Source organism: Calonectris borealis, chromosome 1 (genome assembly GCF_964195595.1).
Source record: "Calonectris borealis chromosome 1, bCalBor7.hap1.2, whole genome shotgun sequence".
In the NCBI taxonomy this organism is placed as follows: Eukaryota; Metazoa; Chordata; class Aves; order Procellariiformes; family Procellariidae; genus Calonectris; species Calonectris borealis.
In genome coordinates this window covers 132,589,677-132,611,502 of record NC_134312.1, presented here as the reverse complement: position 1 = coordinate 132,611,502, position 21,826 = coordinate 132,589,677, and the positions used below count along the sequence as shown (strand labels likewise).

Sequence of the window (21,826 nt, the reverse complement as noted above, 5' to 3'; positions counted from 1 at the left end):
TGACTCGTGTAAGAGGAGTCTTTAGCCTAATGAAATCCCTATGCAACTCTGATTTTCTCTTATTACACTGGTGAAGGCATTGTTCGGCATATGATAGGCTTAGGATATACTTTTCACAAAAAATTTGGAGCACCTCTGAAGTCAGCTCTTGCATGTTAAAAATATACAAGCAATTATAAGCAAAAAGCGTAGCAATGTTCGTCTTGCCGGAAGGATACCTTACATAATACCTTTCTGTGCAAGCTTTTTATGTAGAGATAATTATTCTCATTTAAAAACAAAGTTAAATTTACCAGATGAAAATATATGCTTTCAGTATCTACCAGGTGTGAAACATTTTATCATTAATTCTTAATTTTATATTCCTGAGTAGGTAATGAATTCACTGCAGCAAGACAAGGAGCTTACTGCTGTATTCGTCTGATGGGCTTTCAGGACACTGTAGACACCTGAGAAAGTAGCTGAATCATTGTTTTAAAACAAGAAAGGCTGTTTCTGCCTTATTTTTATGGAAACCAAATTAATTAGAAGCAAGGTTTCTAAAAGTAGGTTTTTTATATGCTAATCTTGTGCAGTGTATTTCAGTTTGATGATCTGAGGGAGGGGTTTCAGGTCTGATAGCATTTGTATTCCTAAATATGGTCCTCCTCGAGCCTGGAAGAGACCTGACTAAATCAAAAATAGAGTTGGAGCAGAACGATATGACTTGCCTGGGAACAGTCAAGGCAAGTTGGATTAACAGATCAAACATGAGCTAGTACATGAGGAGAGAGAAGGGGATACGTTTGTTATATGTAGCACAGCCAGCCAGGGGGAGTTCTCAACATTTCACTTAATGGACTTGCCAGATGAGTAATAACGTAGTCCGTGTTTTGTGTGTGTGCTTCTCCAGTGAGCTCCAGATTAATATCTCAACATGAGCATAATCATCATCATCATCATCATCATCATCATCATCATCATCTGCCCTTCCAGCTTTCCCTAAGTGGGTGAGTTTTCACACCATTCGCGTTGGATGTTTTAGCAAAAGCTACTCAAGAGCCTCAGCAGAACAGGGCATGAAGAGGAAGATGACATTTTTGCTCAGTCTGCTCATTTTATCTTAACCACGCGGTCTGATATCAATAACTTAATGTTTATGTGATCTGTCTCATTGACCCACCCCAGAGATCCTCGGCCAGGTTAGAAAGTTGCTGCAGTTGTCAGCAGCTGTGGCAGGAGCAGCACCTCTCTCAGTTCTCTGCCCTTGGATGTAGGCAGGCAGTGGGGAGATGACAGTCTGGCCATGCGTTATTTAGTCACGCGAGTGACTTTGTCAGTGTATCGGTATTTTTGTTGTCAGTATGGAAGACACCATCAGAAAGAGCGATTATGTTACTTGATGATGGGCTATTAAAGTGTTCTTTATCTAAAGAGCTTTCTACCAGTTGAAGTTAAAAACTTGTTTGTGTAAATTTAAATTTGACGTGTCATAATTAATTCCATATATTTCTGTTTGCTTTTAAAACCCTGAGCGAGTTAATGTATAAAAATTCCCAGAAATATGCTGCTGATAAAAGTGATATAGAGAATAGTCTGTTATGATAATAAGACCAATTCTCCTTAAATATTCCTTATAAAAAATTTTGGCGATACAAATGCAAAAAATAAGTACATTACTTTTTTTTCAGGGATAAAGTCCAGAGGAAATACAACTCCCATTTTTGTGCTGTGTAGTGACTGTTTCATGGGGCAACAAACTGGAACTGCAGTTCCTGCTTCGTGGTCAGGAAATAAAGACATATCTTTTCACATGTTTCTCAGTATAAACCATGCAGGAGGTTTGGTAGATTAAATTGAGCTTTATATGCCATTACAATCATAGCCTGGCTAATTTTAGCTTATAACAGTACAAAGAATTGGATTGAAAGGAACCTCACCATTAGATGTATGCCTCATGTGCTTGTCTTTTGAATGTAACATAGACTCCTGGGTGAGGCTTGTCCCATAGACATATGTAACTTAGTTTCAGTGTAATCCAGCAATTAGAGTGCCAATATGCAGAAATTGGAATAACATTCTTGGAATTCATAAATTGCCCAGTGGGACGCTAAAGTCCTGATTACATCTTGCACCCTCTGAATGTATATAAAACGATAAGAAATTCAGCCAGCTTCTTTTTTTTCCTGACCACGGTTATTCAACTGTGTGCCTTTTTCTCCCCTCCAAAAAAAAGAAGGGTGTTTTTCTTTTTATACCAATAACAATGGATGTTTTCCGGATTCAATCCAGTCTTACTGTTTATGTCCCAAATTAGAGGGCCTCCTGTGTCTGGGAGCAACACTTTGTATTAGTTTACAATGGTTATGAAACAAACAACTCTGAAAAAATAACTGCACGTTTCTGACAGAGCCACAACTCAAACTGGCAGACAGCTCTGTCTTACTGTCACCCCAGTAATCAGCTAAAGGAGAGTTTTACAGATATTAGAGAGAGACCTGTACAGCACAAGAATAATCATGAGCTATATCTAATATGGAGGGACATAATACGGGCAGAATTAGTAAGAATTAGGAAGCATATAGGAAGAATATAATATAGTAATAGAGTAAGAATTAGCAATTTGACAATTTAATGTGCAAAAAAAAAATCCATGTACCAGAGAGGAACCAAAAATGGGATCCTTATGGGTGGGTGGCACTCCTTCATTAGAAGTTTAGCTACTGATACGGTATCATCTTCATTTGTCGAGCAAGCTGGAAGTTCATCACTTAATAAAACCTCCATAAACAAATAGCAAATAATATATGGGCTCTAGTGGCATTGTCAAAAAGCTTCTTGTCATTTAGAGAAACAGTGTTCATGAAGCAAATGCATATTCTTTATGTAAACTTTTTCCTTGACATCTTTGTGTGAGGTATTACTTCAGCAGAAGGTAGTGCAGAAAGAAGGATTAGACATGCTTGAGGGGTCTTTCTCCACAAGCTTCCAAGTCCATGGCTGTTTTTATCAGAGGTGGCTTTCACGGAGCGGTAAGAGTGCTTTGAATGAAGGTTGTTGCAGCACGCACCACCAGCGTGATGTCTGCATTTGCGCCTAGGGACAGAGCGGTGTCAGGCACCACAGCTGCAAGGCTAAGCAAGCGTCTAGGGAAAAGCATAAGGAGTTTATAGGGCTTATAGGTCTTCCCTGCACATGAGGTGAGCTAGATACGATTCAGCGTACATATGCACAGCTTAAGACAGGATCATACAGAGAATAATGTTATTCTGTGTACCAATAAGTGTGGTACTGGAGTGTGTAAGACAACTTAACTATGAATTTTCAGTTCTCCAAGTGCTTTTTTTTTTGTAACTCTAGTGGGGTTCTTGCTTGTTTGTTTGGGCGGGTTTGTTTAGTTCTTTAGTACTGAGTAGATAGAAAGTTATTTAGCTATAACTGCAGTATATGAAGTGCATATTGGGAGAGCCAGGATACATTTGTGCATTTAGAAATACTGTGGTAATTGGGAGGAAAAATCCCTGCAGGTCAGAGCCCAGTAATTTCCCCATGCCTCGTTCTTCTCACAGAGCCGAGTGCAGCACTTGTGCAGGAGCAGATACTGGAGGTTATACGTGGCCTGAGACCACCACCCATCCTCCCCGTCCCCCTTCCTCTTTGTAGTGCTTTCTCATATAACATTTGTGCTCTCGGTGTTCCTTTGTTGGCACTTTCAGCTCAGTGAGGACACGAGGGACACTAAAGCACATACTGTGATGTTGGGAAAACTGGAACTTGCTATTTGTAGATAGCATATTCCTGTATTATCATTGTTTGATTTAGTGCCCTTTACTGCAGTAACGCAGTCTCCAGAAGAGTACTGAGTGACTCCTGCTACTGCTTCCACATCTAACTGGCTTCTTACAGAATAGCTTGCAGAGATGCTGCTTTGGAGTATAGTGTCAGGGGGCTGCACTGGGTGTGTCATCGAAACCCTCTTTCCTCAGGCACTCTCATTGCCAGGCTCTATACCAGCCGCTTTTTATCTCTGCATGGCATCTGTCTGAGACCTGAGCAGTCCTGACGATAGTAGGAGCTTCCCACCACTGAGCAATGGACAGTTTGTAGATCTGCCAGCATTCCTCTCGAGGACTCTGTGTCAGATAGCGTTGGGCCATTTCCCTAGTAAGGAGGGAGACGTATCTGCCACTGGACTTACAACAGAAGCAGCCAGGTAGCGGTTTGTAGCACATGGTGAGGGATTTCTGTTTCCCAGTGTTTGCATTCATTCTTGTCAGAGCCTGATTACTCATGCGTAGTATTTGCCTTTAGGGGTATATACATAACCAGACATGCTTCGTTGTTGGACTAGATAATAGGTAAGACCTTCTAGTCAAAGTTCTTCTGTATCTCTCATGAATATATAGATAGATGTAGAAATATGTACAAAAAATAGGATACAAATGAAAGAAAGGACAGAGATTCAGAAGGCGGTTACAGTTTTACTGATTGTCACTATAGACAGGCAGTCTGAAATTTCCTTTTGTAAAACTTAAGTACTTATTTCAAAAGTGAGTTTGTTAACCTGCTATTATTCAACCTAGCCCTTCTCTGAAAAGCAAATGTACCATAAACATACCATTTAGTAATCTGGCATCTTGTAGTCTGTTTAGGCAAAATATATAATGTGAGCATTCATAAGAAAGTGTACTCTCAAGTGGCAGTGGTAAAACGTTATGCATTTTATTAAAAAACACATTAAAGTGAAAACCGTAATTTAAATTACCTCTCGTTAGTGACTGCTGGTATGCCTTCATTATTTATAAATAGGTCTCAAAGAGAAACAGAAATAGTTGATTCCCCTTCCATGCCCCTTTCCTTACATAGGACTTCTTGTGTGAGAGCCATTTTGAGACCTTATTAATTGTGACTCTCAAACATTTTTCTCAGGTGAGAACTTTCTCCTCCCCTTTACTTTCCTCTTTATTGTTTTTTAAGGCATGTTGGCATGCCCAGAAAGGCCTGCAGAGCATCCCTTTGCTCTTGCTTGGTGGGTTGGTCCCAGCCCTGATGCATTCTGTCGATGGGTAAAGTACCTCCCACTGCTACAGGTTTGCTCGGATATAAGATTCCTCACCTTATGTGACCGCATTAGCTGCAGAAATACGCAGAGATTTACAGCAGGCAGTTTTGTTTCTGTAACCTCTCTAGGGAAGTCATTTGCCGTAAAGCTCTTCTCATAATACAGACATAATTGGGTTGATAAATGCAGTAAGTTCACTTCATTATTTTCATAGGGTCGCATTCATTTTTGTATGTGAATGGCAATTGGTTTCTTTTTCAAAATGTTTGCAAGTCTCATGAGTTTCATAAGTTGTAGTGTCGATAAGTATCCATCCAAAAGCACGTTACTTGTTCTCTGTTATTTGTATTTGTTCTCCTTTAAAACAAACTAAAAAAACCTTATCTGGAAAGGAAACCATGCTGGAGATTTTTTACATAAATCATTTTGCTAATGCTAGTGATACAGAAAGAAAAATGTGGGTTTTATAATGATAAGAAAAAATTATTTTACTACCAAAAAGCAGAATTTCTAAACTCTTAGCATGCATCTACACTAATAGGAAATATTGTAGAGTTATTTACTATCAGTAAGAGTGATACAGCAAAATAATGAGAAAATCTATTTAGAAAAGCCCCCCAAGTGCCTGCTAATTATATTCACCTTCAGATAAATAGGACAGTGTATGCTACCACTTATCTTAAGAGGTCCTAATGAAAGGCTGTTCATGCACATTGTGACTAATCCGAACTGGGACAGCAAAGAATTACCAGTGTTTGATGATAGGCCTATAAAGGCCTCAGCAATATTACTGAATAGCCTTTTCAAAAGCATGTCTTATTAGCAGGTTTTTTTGAGAAATAATCATCTTGTAATGCAAAATTTAGTTGGATTTTAGGTGCATTAAAAGAGTCCTGTTCCACCATCTGTCAAAGGTAGCACAGTTCTTCCATAGACACAGAGGACGTGTCCCAGCCAGCCTCGGCAGGGCATGTGGAGGAGCGGGGTATAGACATCCGCTAGGTAACGCCCTTGCCTTCACTTCAGCCACCCTCCTTTATTTCATAACCACCTTGTTTCAGGAAAAGGGAACCTTCTTTTGCCAAAGCCTGACCTTTGAAACCAAACTTCCTGAATTTTTAGAGATAAAGTTATATGAACAACATCCATGAGACAACAGGATCTCCTGAAGCTGCAGAAGTGATACATATGAGGCAGCAGTATCCTCTTTCACTTAGTGCCTTTTTCCAAACAAATCCAAGACTCTTATTTTAAATGCTGTGACTGTTTGTAGTATAAAACAGGATGAAATGTGAAAAACATTCCCTTTTGCAGCCCATTGAAGTCTCCCTTCCCTCAACGCCATGAGTCCTGAAATGTGCTAGTTTGGTCTTTTGTTTGTCAGGGGTTTGGGTTTTGGTTTTGGGGCTTGTTGGGTGTTTTTTTCATTTTGGTTGTAGAATCAAATGTTCCTTATTTTAAACAATAAGTTATGTAAAACTTTCTCTCGACTGCTATAGTTAGGATGTAGTTATACAAACTGTTTTCCTTTCCCTTCTTCTTCCTCCTCTCCCTGTTAATGCACAGAGTCTCTGGGAAATCTCAGCAGTGGAGGAGAGGCTGAACTCGGTTTGAGTTCTATATAGCATTGCTCACCCTCTGCCTCTCTGGAAATTCATTTTCCAATTGCTGCCGTGGGTGGAGTAAATGGCACCGATGTTTCCATCTGGGATTCTTTCCACTTTGTGCCTTCTGTCACTGAGACAACATTTCTTTTCTGCTTTCCCAGACCTTTTGTGATATGCTCAAGAGTAAAAATGGCAATGCTTGATATTTTCCTTCCTTTTTCATCCTGTCTTTTGGAAAAAAAAAAAATCTCTTTAACAAGGGATAAACAAGTCTCACCAGTTAAATTGGATTGAATTTGTACATCTTTATATTCTGCACAGTTGAGCTCTTTCCCAAAGTGGTTTTTTTAACAACAAAACATCGCCCAGCTTTTCATATCTGGGATCTAAAACCACAGTGGATTTCAAGATCTGTGGAAAGTTTCATTTTTTGTCACAATTAAGTGTAGTAGACAATAGAATAGGGTATGTACTGAGAGCAGCCAGGCTTTTGAAACTGCCGTGTATGCAGAGACTGCACATCCACGCAGAAACTCTAAGTAAACAACTTAGCTGTATGCTGTTTATTCCACCTCTCTCTTTCTCTTTTCTTTGCTAACACAGGTCCACAAAGATTCTCGAGTTCTCAAGCCCTAGCTTTTGGATGTATGTAATGTCAGTGTGGTTTCAAAATCACATGATTTCCTAGCTCCGTATCTTATCCTTCGCCCAACGTTGCACAATGCTGGATTGTCAGCTAGGATAACGAAAGGAGCCAGATTGTGTTGTGCCACCTCTTTTTCTATTTCATGCATCAGTTGCCGACAGGATATTTTTCTGTGTTTGTAGCACGTTTGGTGGATTTGGGGCACATTCTTTGCTTCCTTTCTCCTCGTTCATGTGACCCTTTTTTAGTGCTTCCAAATGAGCTAATGTCTCTTCAACATGGAGGAAACCAACCCAAGTTGGTTAGGATGTGTATTGTTCTCTTGTTTTATTTGTGGGGGGTTTTTTATTGGTCTTTGTTCTGTTCTGTTCTTTTCTTTTTTTTTTTTTAAAGCATCTCCACAAAGAGAGAATCTATAACTTTCTGCCCTAAATACCTCTTTTGCATCAGGGATGGATATTTTAATGGAGCAAGGTGTACTAGCAGAGCAGTGCCATGTCTCTGTCCTCACGAGCATAGCTGCATGCAGATTAGAAAAGCTCTATAGTGCTGCACCTGTATGCCAGATTTGCTATTTGCTCTTGTTTGCATGATAGTATTTCTAATATACTAATATGATATGGAAATAATGGCACATCACAGTTCTTTCAACATATTGTATCACTGCTTTATCATATTAGGCTAATATACTGCGAGAGTTGATAGCACCTCTCCATGTCAAATGGGATCCACTTCTCTTGGCACTGAACCGATTGGACTCAAAGGTTGATAAACTTATCATTAGAGAATTGGCACGACGGAGACTCAACTTCAGCCTCTTGCAAGCAACCTAATGGCCTCCGTTCAGAAAGTCAGTGCTTCTTGAATAACTTTGATGTTTATAACAGAGAACAGACCTGTTAAAGCATAGACAACCACATGCCTGGATATGAGGCCTCCAGGAAGGTGTCAAAGGGCATGGCCAGTCTTTTGAAGAACGCACCCTTTCCACAATGGGACTAGGCACAAAGTCAGATCCAGTCTACACGGAGCACATTTGCAGAAAATACTGCCCCCCGCATGGGAGAACGGAAGGGGAAGAGGGTCTTGGCAGGGGAAGGGCTTTGATGTCACTCAGTTTTGCTCTGCAGACCTCGAGGAATTAAAGAGGGATTCAGCCATGGTAACTGTAAAGTCCTGTTGCTTGTACTGAACTCCAGTGAACCCGTTCAGGCCAACCAGACAGAGTCGTGTCTTTTAAGCGTGCTTCACATTAGTGAAGGAAGTCACCTTACTGTGCCATGCTAAACTAAGTGTATTCTGTCAAGTGGAGGTATGTACAGACTTTTTGGAGACTTCCATTTATCTAATGATTTGTAAGGAATTACCAGAGGGTACACTGGCACTCGTTTGGATGATGACGGAGAAGATACCTCACGCTGAGATTTATTAGACTCTGCAGATAAACTCTTCAGTTCCTCTTTATCTTCTAGGACTTAAACATGTGAGTGATGCCGCCTGGCCAAGCAGGCACAAAGTATTCTCTGTATAACACCCAGACTCCAGAGGGCTGTTTTGGGGCCAGTATTTGTCTGGATGTCACTCAAAGTAGATTCACATATTGTATTTATCATTATGTTCTGGGTCCCCTATGGGTTGATGTTTGCCTCTATCTCTGTGGTTAGAATGTGGATTTTCCTTAATATATTTGGCTAAGGGTGTATTGTAATAATGTTAATGCTAATTACTTGATATTTCATACTATCTTATGGGGAGATACTTTTAAAAAATGTATTTTGAAATGTTTTCTTTCTGTTTGCTCAATGTATGGTATTGCATTATGTTAATACCAATAAAATTATATATATATAGATATATATATTTCCCTTTTATAAAGAAGTAAATTATGCTTTTTTGCCTCACAAACAGGAAATGTGCAGTGAACAAAATTACATCATTCTGCCTTACAGCAGGTGACAAAGCTTATAATAGTTTTAATATTCTTTTTTGAAAAATAAAAAGTATAGTATGACATAAACTAGTTGGAAATTCATCAAAATGCATGTTTTCTGTTTCTGCTCAATGGGTCTGTCACAAGTCAGCCTAAATATTTAGCAATGTTGTTTTGGCATCTTTAATTTTTTCCAATCAAAAACATACACTGTATTGCTATTATTGATTACAAAACTGTACTGTCATAAATTTTTGCCTGTTGGCCAAATAGACAAACCCACTGAGTTTTTATGACTCTCTTGTCTGTAGGAATTGATTTTTAAATTTAATTTAGTGCTCTTCCCAACGCTTGGCAAAGGCAGAATTTATTTTTTATATAAGGTTGCCTTTGAAGCACCTGCCTCTGCCAGGGCTGATAAATCACTGCTAAGTACATAAAGATTGTGCAACCTGAAGGATATATCATTAAAGCCTTGTTGGAATGGCCTGCAACCCCAGCAAGTCCTTTACATTCTGTCATTAAATTCCACAATTAGTTAGAGATGAAATATTTTGGAAATGAATTAGAGAAGCAGAAGCAAAGATGTGACTCTAAAATGTCCTTTGGCTGCCATTTGGGGTTACGCTGATGGCTTATTTGCTGCTCGTAGCCAAAGGCCAACATATATCTGTGCTAATATGAATTAGATCGTCTTCAGCTTCCTCTTTTTCTTTTCCCCACCCTTTCTAACATATTGTATTGAGTATCTTTGTTTTGCAGAGGCATTCAGAAGGGCTGTAATTAACAGTCCTGGGCACTTAATTGCATACACATTTGTTAAATATTTTTCTGTATGCCTTAAAATAAAGTATAGAAAATGGCAGTAAATGTTTCTTTAATGAAGGCATTTGATTTATTCATGAAGTCAGGATTTTTGAAGGTGTTATTTTCGGCTTAATAAAGGAAATAAGCCAGCAAATTTTCAGTTTTGCCTTTGCGTAACCATTGTCTGTCAGGGCTGATGTTCATTTCCTTTCTTTTGTTTCTTTTGTGTGCAAACACATTCTGCCCAATGGATGGGGAACAGACCTTTCTTCCGTGACGACTCTCATGCCAGTTTAGAGAGAGAGCTTTATGTTAAGGTGCATACGTGTTCACAAGTTCATTATGACATCTGATGACATGAGTAATTTCTTCAAAAGCCACCTGATATTGCATTTCTCTCGTCACGGTAATAGCTTTTTTTCTCAAAGGTACTTTGAACTCTGTGCGGTGCTTACAGACCGTGGTGGTGTGATGGGCATTCAGCAGCTGACAGGGGGTGCTTAATATTTGGCCGTGTCGTGCCCCACATAAATAACATGTAAATCAGGGTGCAGATTAATTAGTCTGGAATCTAATCAGTGCAGCTATCATAACATGTGCAATTATAAATCCAATAATAAATCTGAATATCTGAATAAATATGACATCTTATGGGATAACATTTTCAAAAGTACTTAGGCCCCTTTCATAAATGCCTCGGGAGGTGCTTCCCCAACAGACCACAATGCATTACAGAGGTAACTGCGCTGGCTATTAAATTAATCTGGGCCCCACCCAATTTACCATGTTTCTTTCATGTTGAAAGTAGGATTGCGATTCCTAAGTGATGTAAGTGCTTTCGAAAATTTCACTCTTGCTGTTACATTTTCATATAAATAAGCAAACTTGGGATGTAGCCCGAAGTAGAGTTCATTTTCGCGGTGGGTATTGCTCGCCAGGAAGACATACCCCTTCCGTTCAGGCTTGCTTTCAGGTATCAAGCCCATCAACCTTGACAGGCATTGCTGTTGTGCAAGCTTGGCTGTGGCTTGATTCTGACTGGTGAGTAATCTCGCTGGGTCCATATCGTTTGTCACTTAACCTTTCACAACTTCATGTACTGTAACAGCTTAGGTTTGTGAAAAAATACTTTCCTGAAGGAGTAATTGCTTCCATATATTGCTTACGAGATGTGTCCGTAGGGACATCCTCGTCCTATTTAAAAGTCACAGCATCCCCAGATGTATAGCAGTCTTACCCAGTTTGCTTCAGCTCCCGGCTTACCTCATAAAAATGTGAAGTTTTTCATTGTTTCTGAACTGCAGGGACTGAGGGGAAGTGCACCATCAAAATGTAATTGCTCTGTTTATTTCACTTCAACATTGGTAGCTTGTGATAAAATTAAACAGCACTTATATCAATGTGTGGTACAGAAGAATGTCAGGATATCCTATTTCATCGTGTTAAAATTCTCCCAAAGAGTCACTAAAATCTGTTCAGCAGATGAAGGTTACACTGATGCCTTCATAGGCAACTTAACGAGTAGAGCACCGTGTCCAAATACCAAAGGATGCAATTATAACACTGCTGCCAAAAAGTTCTGCCACTGATCAGAGTTCCCCGTTACTTTGGGAAGCTTTGAAGTTTTTTCATCTTCATTCTTATGCCCTCTCTGAAATCACAGCCCACCAATATAACCTCATGAAACAGCAGGGCTGGGAGCAAATGAGGAGCTTCTCCTGATGCTCATTCGAGGTGTGTACGAGCTGTCAAGAAGCAGTACGAACAGAGCGAACTAATTATTCCCTTTGTGTTTTCCCTTCTCACTAACATATTAACCCGTTTGCTGGCACCTGTACTTCATTGCTAAGCGGATGTTGAAAATGCCTAAGTGTTACTGTCAGCCCAACAGTGCAGGTCTGCAGGGAGAAACCTTGAGGATCGATTTTTTTCTAATGCTGAGTTTAGTGTCAGCTGTTTTTAATAAGCAATTCCAGTTGCGTAGAAAGCTGAAGAGAGGTGACTGACGTGGGCGTAAGACTTCTAGTAAGACCAGCTCAGGTGTCCCATGAAGCCTGGAGATTGAACATGCTTCAGCCTGCCAGCTGACAAACTTCAGTCTGCAGGGCAGTGGTGGCTCACAAGGCTGTGACAAGGTGTAGGCAGCTTGTCATTCAAATATCACCAGGAAGGTGACCTCTGAAGAAGAGAGATTCGCAGGGATCCACTGATCCAAAAAGAAAACCACTAGTGCCATAAATAGTTCACAAAAAGAATTAGACCTTTGGTGCAAAGGATTAGCATCTCTCAGGCCTTACAAAGGCTAGGGTTAGATCTTTTAAAAGCAGTTTTGGTACCTAACTGCTTCTGATTTAACTTGGTTGTAGTGGAAATGCCTGAAATACCTTCGGAAATCTGCCCTATGGGAGATGAGTTTTCCACTTACCCGCAGTTCGCTTTATTTCAAGAAACCAATCTATGCTCGTGCATGCGAGAGGAGAGGCAGCCTCATGCCATTGGGAGGAAAACTTCAGCGCATTGCAGAGCTCTGTTGTGTTGGTGCTTTCAGTGAACACCCTCTCTAAGGAATATCTTTTTTGCCTGCAGTTTTACATAATAGGAGAAAATAGAAACCGTGTACAACTATCCTGGTAACCCAAAAATACTTCCTCTTTAGAGGAAAGAATGGTATAAAATGCAAATTTAATACTTGTTCTCTGATCCTCCAGCCGCTAAGGTTTCACCAAACACATGGATCAAAGCTTGGTTTTAAACACTGCTCCTCCCTTCCTTGACTCAAGACTTTGGGAAAAATCCTGCACGTTCAGGTACATGGGGCCAGAAAGGATGAAGGATTACACGAATCAGAAAAGGGCAGGCAAAGAGAAGGAATAACAGAGAGAGGGATTGCAAAGGCCAGGCACTGCACAAGAAGCCCCCAGCTTTTCTTCAGCTTGCTTAAACTTTTCTTCACTCACGGAAAGCATTAATATATACATGTGTATACGTATACGCGTACGCATGTGTGTGTATATATATGCACAGGCATACTCACATGCCCAGTCAGGCCTTGATTTTGCCATAACGTGGCATAGGAGATGACACAGGTTTCTATTTGTGCCTTAACAGGGAAATCTGCTCTGTATTACCCAGAGCAGATGACTAGCAGCTGGCTTCCATGTGGACCTGAACTGCATCTTATTGCACCTCCTGCTTGCTGTACCATGCCAGGCTTAAACACTGTGTTGCTTCTTCCTTTTCTCAGTAATCAATCAGGGATGTGACTTGTAGCATTTTCCTACCAGGAGCTGACTTTCCATGTCACCGTGGTTCCCCCCATACCTGTGCAGGGGTGACCTCATACGCAGCACACAGCTGTGCAGACACCATTTCCTGGTGAACCTTTCTGGAGGGAGAGGAAATAAATACCTAGCTTAGTCTGCCTGCCATCCATCCAAATAGTGTAAAAAATGACTGGAATTCCTGGTTCTTTGCATCATAAGCATTTGGATATGTCTCCCTCTTGTGCAGTTTGGACTCTACTGATTAACCTGAACAGCAGCAAAGATAGATTTAAGCCTTGCACTGAGAAACCAACAACTACTACTTTGGAGGATTTCTTCTCTCCCCTCCCCTCCAACACAGCTAAAACCCACGTCCACTATCCTTCTATCCTTCTGCTTTTTCACCTTACATATAGGGAGATCCCTTCGGTCTTTCTCCTAACTGTTCCCCAGGGTTTATGAGCCCAGCCAGTCTGCTGGACCCTGTGGCCGTGTTACGTCCCCTGCCCCTGCCTTCCCGTTAGCACGCTCGGGCCGACAGAGAGCCTGAGCTGGGGCTTGAGAGCTTGCTGCGGGAGGCCTCCCCTCCCCGAGGGATCAGCAGACATCTGTCTGCTGCGCTACCTACCAGTGAAACCATTGCAGGACCAGGTGGGTTTTGATAGACCTGTTAGTTAGACATGGCACAGCCAACATGCTGTGGCATAGGAAGATTACAAAACTCTTTGTTGGTCCTGGGATTGTATCCCTTACTAGTTAGCTTGTGGCAGACAAGCTTCTCTATTCCCAACATAGATGCAACAGGGTCAAGAAGACAAATTAAAAAAAAAAAACAACCAACCCAGAGATTTGTGCATCAGGGCCTATGTTATCTAGCTTGAGACCATTTCTCAGCGCCAGGGATGCTGTCTGTTTTGGTGGAGCATTTACTGACACTCACAGAAAGTCTCTGGGAGGCTTCAGGTAGATGCCTCCCCTGTGCGAAAGGTGAAGCAGAAAGGTGTGACTCAAATTGGAAGCAAATCTTTGGGATGTGTAGGAGTGGAAATAACATATGGCAGCTGTTTAATAACGTAATTAGTGATGTATTCTAACAAAATTGCCTCCTTAAGATCCTGAGAAAGCTGAGCTCTGGTTCCTCTGCCAGAGCAAGTGAGCTCACCAAAAGGAACGAAAATGGGAATTAAATTTTAGTGGAGCCGGGGGATTTCAGTCTGACTGTTTGTGCCTTGTTCGCTCTCTGTCACAGACTTTGCAACAGCTCAGCTTTCTCAGCATTTGCAGAGGGTGGTAATTTTGTTCAAACGCAGGGCTAATTGCAAGTAGAGGAGTGGGTGTGCATGAGAGGAGTTGCACGGCGAAGGAAAGCGCGTCACTAAGCTGCAAAGGCAGCAAACAGCAAAGAGGATAGCGGAAAAACAGAGAATGCCATCAGGGCAGCAGCGGTGTCCATCAGTCAGGATGAGGAGTCTGAAGACGACAGGATGAGCCTGGGTGGTGTTAGGAGGCACTGGCAAAGCACAAAGGAGCCTCAAAGGAGAGCAGCAACCATTGAAAAATCTGACCTTGGCAGCACAGTGGGTGACAAAATTTATGATTGACTGTGTTGCACTATCCTTGCATGGGCAGTTATGCACACTTGTAGTCCTCAGTGCAATCACTGGTTCCTCCGGTGCCTCACTGAAAGGGGAAAACCATGCAAGCTTCCAGTGGCTGGAGCTTTTACAGGGAAAGTGAGCCACAGAAGCGCAGGAATCTCCACTGAAAATTGCTAGAGGTTATTCCATATATTTAGAGCAGATTTATGAGAAATGTGTGCCTGGAGATTCTCTGTGCCCAGAGAGCGGCCAGCTGGGTTGCAACGGTGACCTTCCGCATGGCCCTCATTGAGTACCATCTTCCTGAATCCTCGGTTTACACAGACCGACCATCTTTTGGTCCATGTAAATACCAATGATGTTAGCTGTTTCTCTCTGGTCACTTTTCACTCAAGTGCCTGATGTTCTTATATATTGCTCTTAGGATCTTGGTTTATGAGGGGAACATAATGGAAAGACGAATAGCCCAAGGGAGCCAGGAGGTGATTACACATCATGGAGCTCAGGGCATGCTCTTTTCAACAAAAAATGACAGCACAGTGTAAGAAATCCCACCAGTTTTTCCTGAATGCCCACAACCCAAACCATTCCTGAGCTCTTAGAGTTTCACCCACCCAGCCGCAATCTCCAGCTCCCTCTCCTGAGAAAATGTAAAAGTAGATACAAATATTTACAGCATTTTAAGAAGCAAGGGCAGAGTACAAAAAGTTCAGAAACTTTTCCTTGTGGAAAGCAGAATAATGAAAAATGATAACATGCCATTTACTAGACTGATGTATTCTTTATCTCCTGAATTTAATGCAAATGGCTTTGCATTCACTTGAAGACACAGCAGAAGCTTCACTGCTAAAAATTTAGTACCTGTGTATTCTTGTATTTGGAAGATATGGTTCTGAATTTAGATCGTTGTGCTGCAGAGTTTATGCAGCTTTATTTCTGCTCTAGAATTACAGATATGTTCAGGCTTGGGTGGGGCAGGGGACAAAATTATTGCTTCAGAGAAGAGACCCTTCTTTTTAGCAGGATGTGGAAACAGCTACCTGACAGCGTATTCGGAGAAAGAGGGCAGCCAGGGAAATGCAGCCTGTGACTCAGCAGCCAAGTGAGGGTGAAAAACAACCTCCTATATTGGCTGCTGTTCTAAGGTCATCTGCAAATCCCATTAGGCCATGTTTTCTACTTAAATAAGGCATTACCTGAGGCCTTATTCTTCCTTAAGGAGACAGCCCTGCTGTAATAGCATGACTCGCATACAAATCCACCAATTTAAAAAAAGAAAATATGTTTTAAGCTCAGCTGTATATCTAACCAAGCACCTCAGATGCTTTATGGTGCCAAGGGTTTCACCAACACCTACAGGAAATCAATCAAAGCCTTTAGCAGAAGGGTGAGGGAGGGGAGATTCGTGTGCAATCGCATTCCCGCCTACTGAGAGCCATTGAGAGCCGCAGTACCACCACCTTCAGTGTTTCTCTGGAAAATATTAAGAGCTTGGGATGTGTTAGCATGACGCCCACCACCCTCTCCTCCGCCATGGGTAGAACAAGGCAGCGTCTTGCCCTGTTTGAGCTTCCCCAGCCTCAGCAGCAGCGAGTCATTTCAGGGAAGGGACCTGCTGTTTTTCTTCCCTGCCCTTTCCTTTATAGCAAATCCCATCCCCTTTTCGAGACGCTGCTCGTAGCTACAGCACCGAGGCGGTGACAGAGCCTGGGGGAGGCAGCCCCAGCCGGGTGGGGGTGATGTGCCGGTGCGTTTCAAAGATCTGCCGCCGGTGCTCTGCTGCCTAACCCTGCCCGCATCCTGCCGCTGCAGTCCTGCGCCTCTTCCCATGCGCTCTCAGAGCTGTTCCCATTTGGGGCGAGGGCAGAAACCCCCTGTCCCTCTGAGGCCCACGCTGAGCAGCGGCTGCCTGCCCGAGGAGGTGGGCCCGGAGGAGCACCAGGCGCGCAGACCGCCAGGCCGGCAGGATGGGGAGGGAGGCCAGCGCAAGCCCCCCAGCCTTCCAGGTTCATTAAAAGCACTTGTCATTCAGGGTTGAACCCAAACATTGTCCTTCGCCGGGGTGGGGACCTTTAGTGTTTCAGGAAGCCATGGATTTTCAATGGCAAGCCTGGACATGGTGGCTGGTTGCTGGTCCAGGCTCTAGATGACCCTAGTGAAGTAAATTCAGATGACATGGAGTCAAAGCATGGCTCTCTTCAGCAGACTTTCCTCCACGAAGCCCCTGAGGGTACAACGCGCCAATGCTGCTGGGGAAAAGAGACCCGAGGAAAGATCTTTTTTGCCTTGCATGAGAAGGGATAAGGGAAAGAGAGAAACAGATGTGAAATACTCCCCTGTCAGACTGAAGTGGTTTTTTTCCCTTTGCCCTTTAGCAAATCACTCCCATTCCCCAGCTGTCGGAGTGGTGGGCTTCAGTGTTCAGAGATATGAACTGATAGATCCCAAACATCTGATGTTGTTGCTGCGTGGAATTTTTAAGAAAGCATAAAAATCAAGGCCGGGGGGGATTTTAACCAATCTTTGAGGATTCAGCTACTGAATGTTTTGCCCTTTAACATGTTAGATGCTTTAATAAGAAAGAAATCAACAAGAAAGAGAAATGCATCTCGTTTCTATTTTTCTTTAAGTGCTGGCCGCCCCTTACAGTGATGAACCCAGCTCTCCAAGCAGGGTAGCACACGATGGGAGGATTTAGGGAGCTCTGTACAGACTCACAACACCTCCATCAATAAAAAGCCTCGAACCCTTCTTCACTATAATATCTCTTAAGAAAAATGAGTGCTTTAAAAACAGCTACCCCCTAAAAAGGGCAAAGGAATAAGCTGATGAGCGATGTAGCTAGATTAGTCGCTGACTGCAAAATTCTTTGATTGTGTAAAGATCTATACAAATGCAAATACTTTTTGTGATGGGGTATTGGAGATTTGGGTCTCTGGAGTTCTTGCTTGAGCCTGAGGTGAGTAGTTGCCGTCCTGCATGGTATGGGCTTGAATGGAAGTTGCCTCGGGTAGCTTCTGGTGGGCTAGCAATGTCACTTCTAAACACTAGTTGTCCTCCTGTTGGTGCTCGATAAAAACCCCTCTAAGCACCTGAGGAGCCTGAGGTTCACTACTTATGGGTGCTTTAGCGTGTGCTGAACTTTCAGCCATGGAGATGGCTGTGTCTTGGTGCAGGGTCAGTCACAGGATAAAAGTAATGCTTGAAACCAAACAGCTGTAGCCTTCCTACAAGAGCTTTCATGAAAGCATCCTGAGACGGACACCTTGGGCCAGGAAAGCAAACACCACTATGAAAGCCAAGACTGGGTGGGAGGGTCCCGAGGGCTCTGGAGACAGCTGGGAGGCTGTGCGCAGGCGGTGGCTGGCTGGCTGCTCCCCCAGGGCTGCCCTGGCTTCTCCTGGTCAGCGCTCAGCTGATCCTGGCACTTCACTGGCACGTCCCAAGTTTCTACAGAGTCATCAAACAGTTTCTTCTGGGGGAAACGGTGTGTGAGAAGTTGAAATGTTTTGATGCTTTCTAAATGAAGCATTTCAAATGGTCATATCAGAGTAACATTTCATCCCCAACCTTTGCTTGATTTTGTTTTTAGAGAAGCAAAATCTTTCTTTTTTATTTTTTCCTTTAAAATGCTCCCAGGACTAGTTAGAACAAGTATTTTAAAACCTGTAATAAATAAATAAACAAACCTATAATGCAGACAGCTCTGGTTTGGTTTGCCGTGCTGCTGGGTAGGCTGTCATGAATGCGCTCTTACGTCCAGTCGGCAGTCTGCTGCTGAACCTTCAGGCAATAGTAGAGTAAAAAAACACCACAAGTGACAGTATTACTGACTATTGAACAACACTCTTGAGTATCAAAAATAAGGGACAAAAAGAAGTGGACTTTTCTAGGAAGGAAAATGACAGGTCGTTCCAAGGCCACCATTGTAAACGTAATCTTGAATGCCGTATCAGCGCTCTTGGGCTGAGATCTGATCCTGATCACCTTCCTCAGCAGGATCCTTCCAGGGCTTCCTTTCCTTATAATAATGAACTCACCAGCATATTTAACTGCAGTACTAGAGATGTGATTTCTGACAGTATGTCACTGTAATATTACTAGACCTTGCACTATTTCTCTTTTTTTCCTTCTTTCTTTGCGAGTCAAGACCTTATATTCTTGAAAGTTTTTCTCCCTTTCTCCTGAAGGCAATAGCTAGCGAGAAGGAGCAGTTACAATCGCAACGCTTTTTTTCTGGAAGTCAGCAGGGGTGAAATGTTCTCCTTATGTTAAACCTGTTAAACATTTTGCGAAGGTTTTTGATAGATCTTCGTATAATCACATTAATGATACATTGTTCCTCTCTCTATTTTTTCCTCTCTTTTTTTTTCCTTTTTCTCATTACAGTTGAAACTGTAGAGGAAAAAACAGCAGACTCCTTGCAAGATTTGTACAGAGCCTTGGAGCAGGCCAGCCTGTCTCCTTTAGGAGAACACCGGATTTCCACTAAGCTGGAGTATAAGAAATCTTTTATAAAGAGATGTAGCGATCCAGTAGTCAATGAAAAACTGCACCAGCTGCGAATTCTGAAAAGCACTTTAAAGGTGAGATAAAAGAGGGAGGAAAAATCCTGCCCCAGGGTTGGATCGGACTGTATTGTATTTGGAGATTAACTGTGCGCAGCTGGAGACCAGGCTGGCCCTAGTGTGCGAAACGAGCCAGGGAGACGTGGGGAAATGCTGTTCGGAAAGCGGAGGAAAACGTGCCTTGGGAGAGCAGTCAAAGTGAGAGGATCAGTTTTTATTTCTGCGCAGATAAAATCTCAGTCAGCTGCTCCTCCTCTAGCTAGTTTAACAGAATTTGACACCAAATTATCAGAGGAGACCTTAATCCCTTTTTTGTCCCTGACATTTTCATTTACCAAAATGCATTCACTCTGTAATTGCCGAAGTCTAAAGTTAAGCAAAGCCAGCCTTTCAGAAGGGAGCAGTACGTTTTACAATGCTTGATTTTCTTCCGATTGCTGAGCTTGTCCAGGAGGAAACTGTGTGCTTGCTTTCTGCATAAGCTGATAGGATCATTGTATTTAGTCAGTAGGATTGATTAAATAAATAGATAGTAGTAATGACAGATTTGAAGATTTTTATAGTTATTCTAAATGTACCACAGCTCATTTAGCCTCTCTGTCAGCTTCTTTGTTTGTTACAGCAGTTTCAACTCTGTCCTGATAGAGATTTCGGCAAACAATATGCTGGATTTCCCCAGGGACCCAGTTAACTATATTAAATTACCACATTTTAAGTCACTAGATAATTGTACAGTGGATTTCGTAACAGCTTTCATCAAAGAGGGCTTTATCAACGTTAATTAATTTAGTTTTCCATCACCTAGAGAAGCATTTAAGCAATATTATTTTCATGCTGTGGGGCTCCCGTGCTGAAAAAATCTTACTCATGCTTAACTTTCTGCACTGTATCATCTCATTGAAGGCAACTACTACTTGTAGTATTATATGGGTCTGTGAGTCTTTACAGGATTGGAGGCTGGCAGAAAAAGTCAAGATACACGGGCTTTCCACATGACTTCTACAAGCGTGAGAAACTGAAACAAAATCACAGTGCTCTCAGACATGTCGGGGTGGCAGGAGGTTCGCACTGTATCTATGCTTTTGCACCATGGCGGGATCACTCATACCAAAACTGTGGTTCAGTATCAGCAGCTTGCTGCCATGCTTAATTGTCTGTCTTGTTAGCATTTATGGATATCTGAGCTACACTATGCCAAAGGCTTCCTACAAATGGAATTGCCTTCCTCCAGGGAATTCCAAAAACAGCGCATCCCCTTGACCCGGCATATGCCTGTTTTCATGCTTCTCTGGGACTTCTTTCTTTTGGACCCAGCAAACACAATTTCTTCATTCTCTGTCCATGAGACATATTTTCTAAACCTGTCACCATTCTTGTTTGGACCTTGATCAGTAGAAATCATTCTTAAAGTACATGACACCAATAATTGAAAATGCAATGGCAGCAAGTACCAAAGACCGAATTATTGCCATTTCTCGCGTACAGCAACAGTGTAGAGTGACACGTCCCTGTTTTACAATGGCATCATGGTAACTCATGACGAGTTTCTAGCTCCATTGTAGCCCAGAGCTCCACTTCTGCCATACTACTGGTAGTCGTAGCTAGTGCTGTTACCTGATCAGTTATTTTTGCTTTTTATCAGTGTGTTTGATTTCTCCTTCCTGAATGTAGCCAATTGCACTGGCCTGTTGGAGTTGGTGTTCTGAACTCTCCTTGAATTTATCCAAATTATTAGTAGCCTGAGACAGCGCTCCAAATTGCTTTTAGCTCTTGTTGTCCATAGGCTCTCTGTTCCAACGTCTAAGTCCTTAATGAAAGACCCCTCTGCTCTCTTTCCTGCGACAAAACACAAAACCGTTCTCCTGCCAGCGCGTATGAGCTACCTGGCTGGTAGTGCAGAGGTGTGGGTACCAGCCACAATCTGCGAGAAGCAGATTGTGGTAGTTCAAGCAGACATATGGTAATCAGGAGCTCCCATGGTTTCATTTCCACTGGTCATTCTCAGCTTGCACCTCCGTTTCTGAAAATGAGTATTCTAGCACACAGCGTTTGCACATTGCAAAGCACACATTGCAAAGCATGAAAAATACCTTTCAACCTACTGCTTATGGGTGACGTCTCTGACCCTTCTGATCCTCTCCCACCAACATGGACTGACACAGCTTAATATTTCCCTTTGACATGTTCCCCAGAAAGATTTAACATACTCACAGTATGGACATGGAAAATGTGAGTTAGCAATGAGGAGCGTGAAACCCGTCTGGCAGGGAGGATAGAGGGGAGGTTGCTGTGACTGTAGGATACCTACGCAGAGGAGCAGTGCTGGAAACCTGTGTGTTAGCTGTGTTTCCAAGGGTTAAGTCTGT

At 42.3% G+C, this 21,826-nt stretch overlaps 1 protein-coding gene across 1 annotated transcript in view; it reads left to right on the top strand.

Moving 5' to 3' along the window:
• The window catches only part of CNKSR2 (connector enhancer of kinase suppressor of Ras 2), a 223,333-nt gene that overhangs the window by 200,513 nt on the left and 994 nt on the right, over positions 1 to 21,826 (top strand). The window contains exon 21 of the mRNA XM_075139373.1: positions 19,282 to 19,478. Coding sequence (XP_074995474.1) covers positions 19,282 to 19,478 — 197 coding nt within the window. The remainder of the gene's footprint in view (positions 1 to 19,281; positions 19,479 to 21,826) is intronic.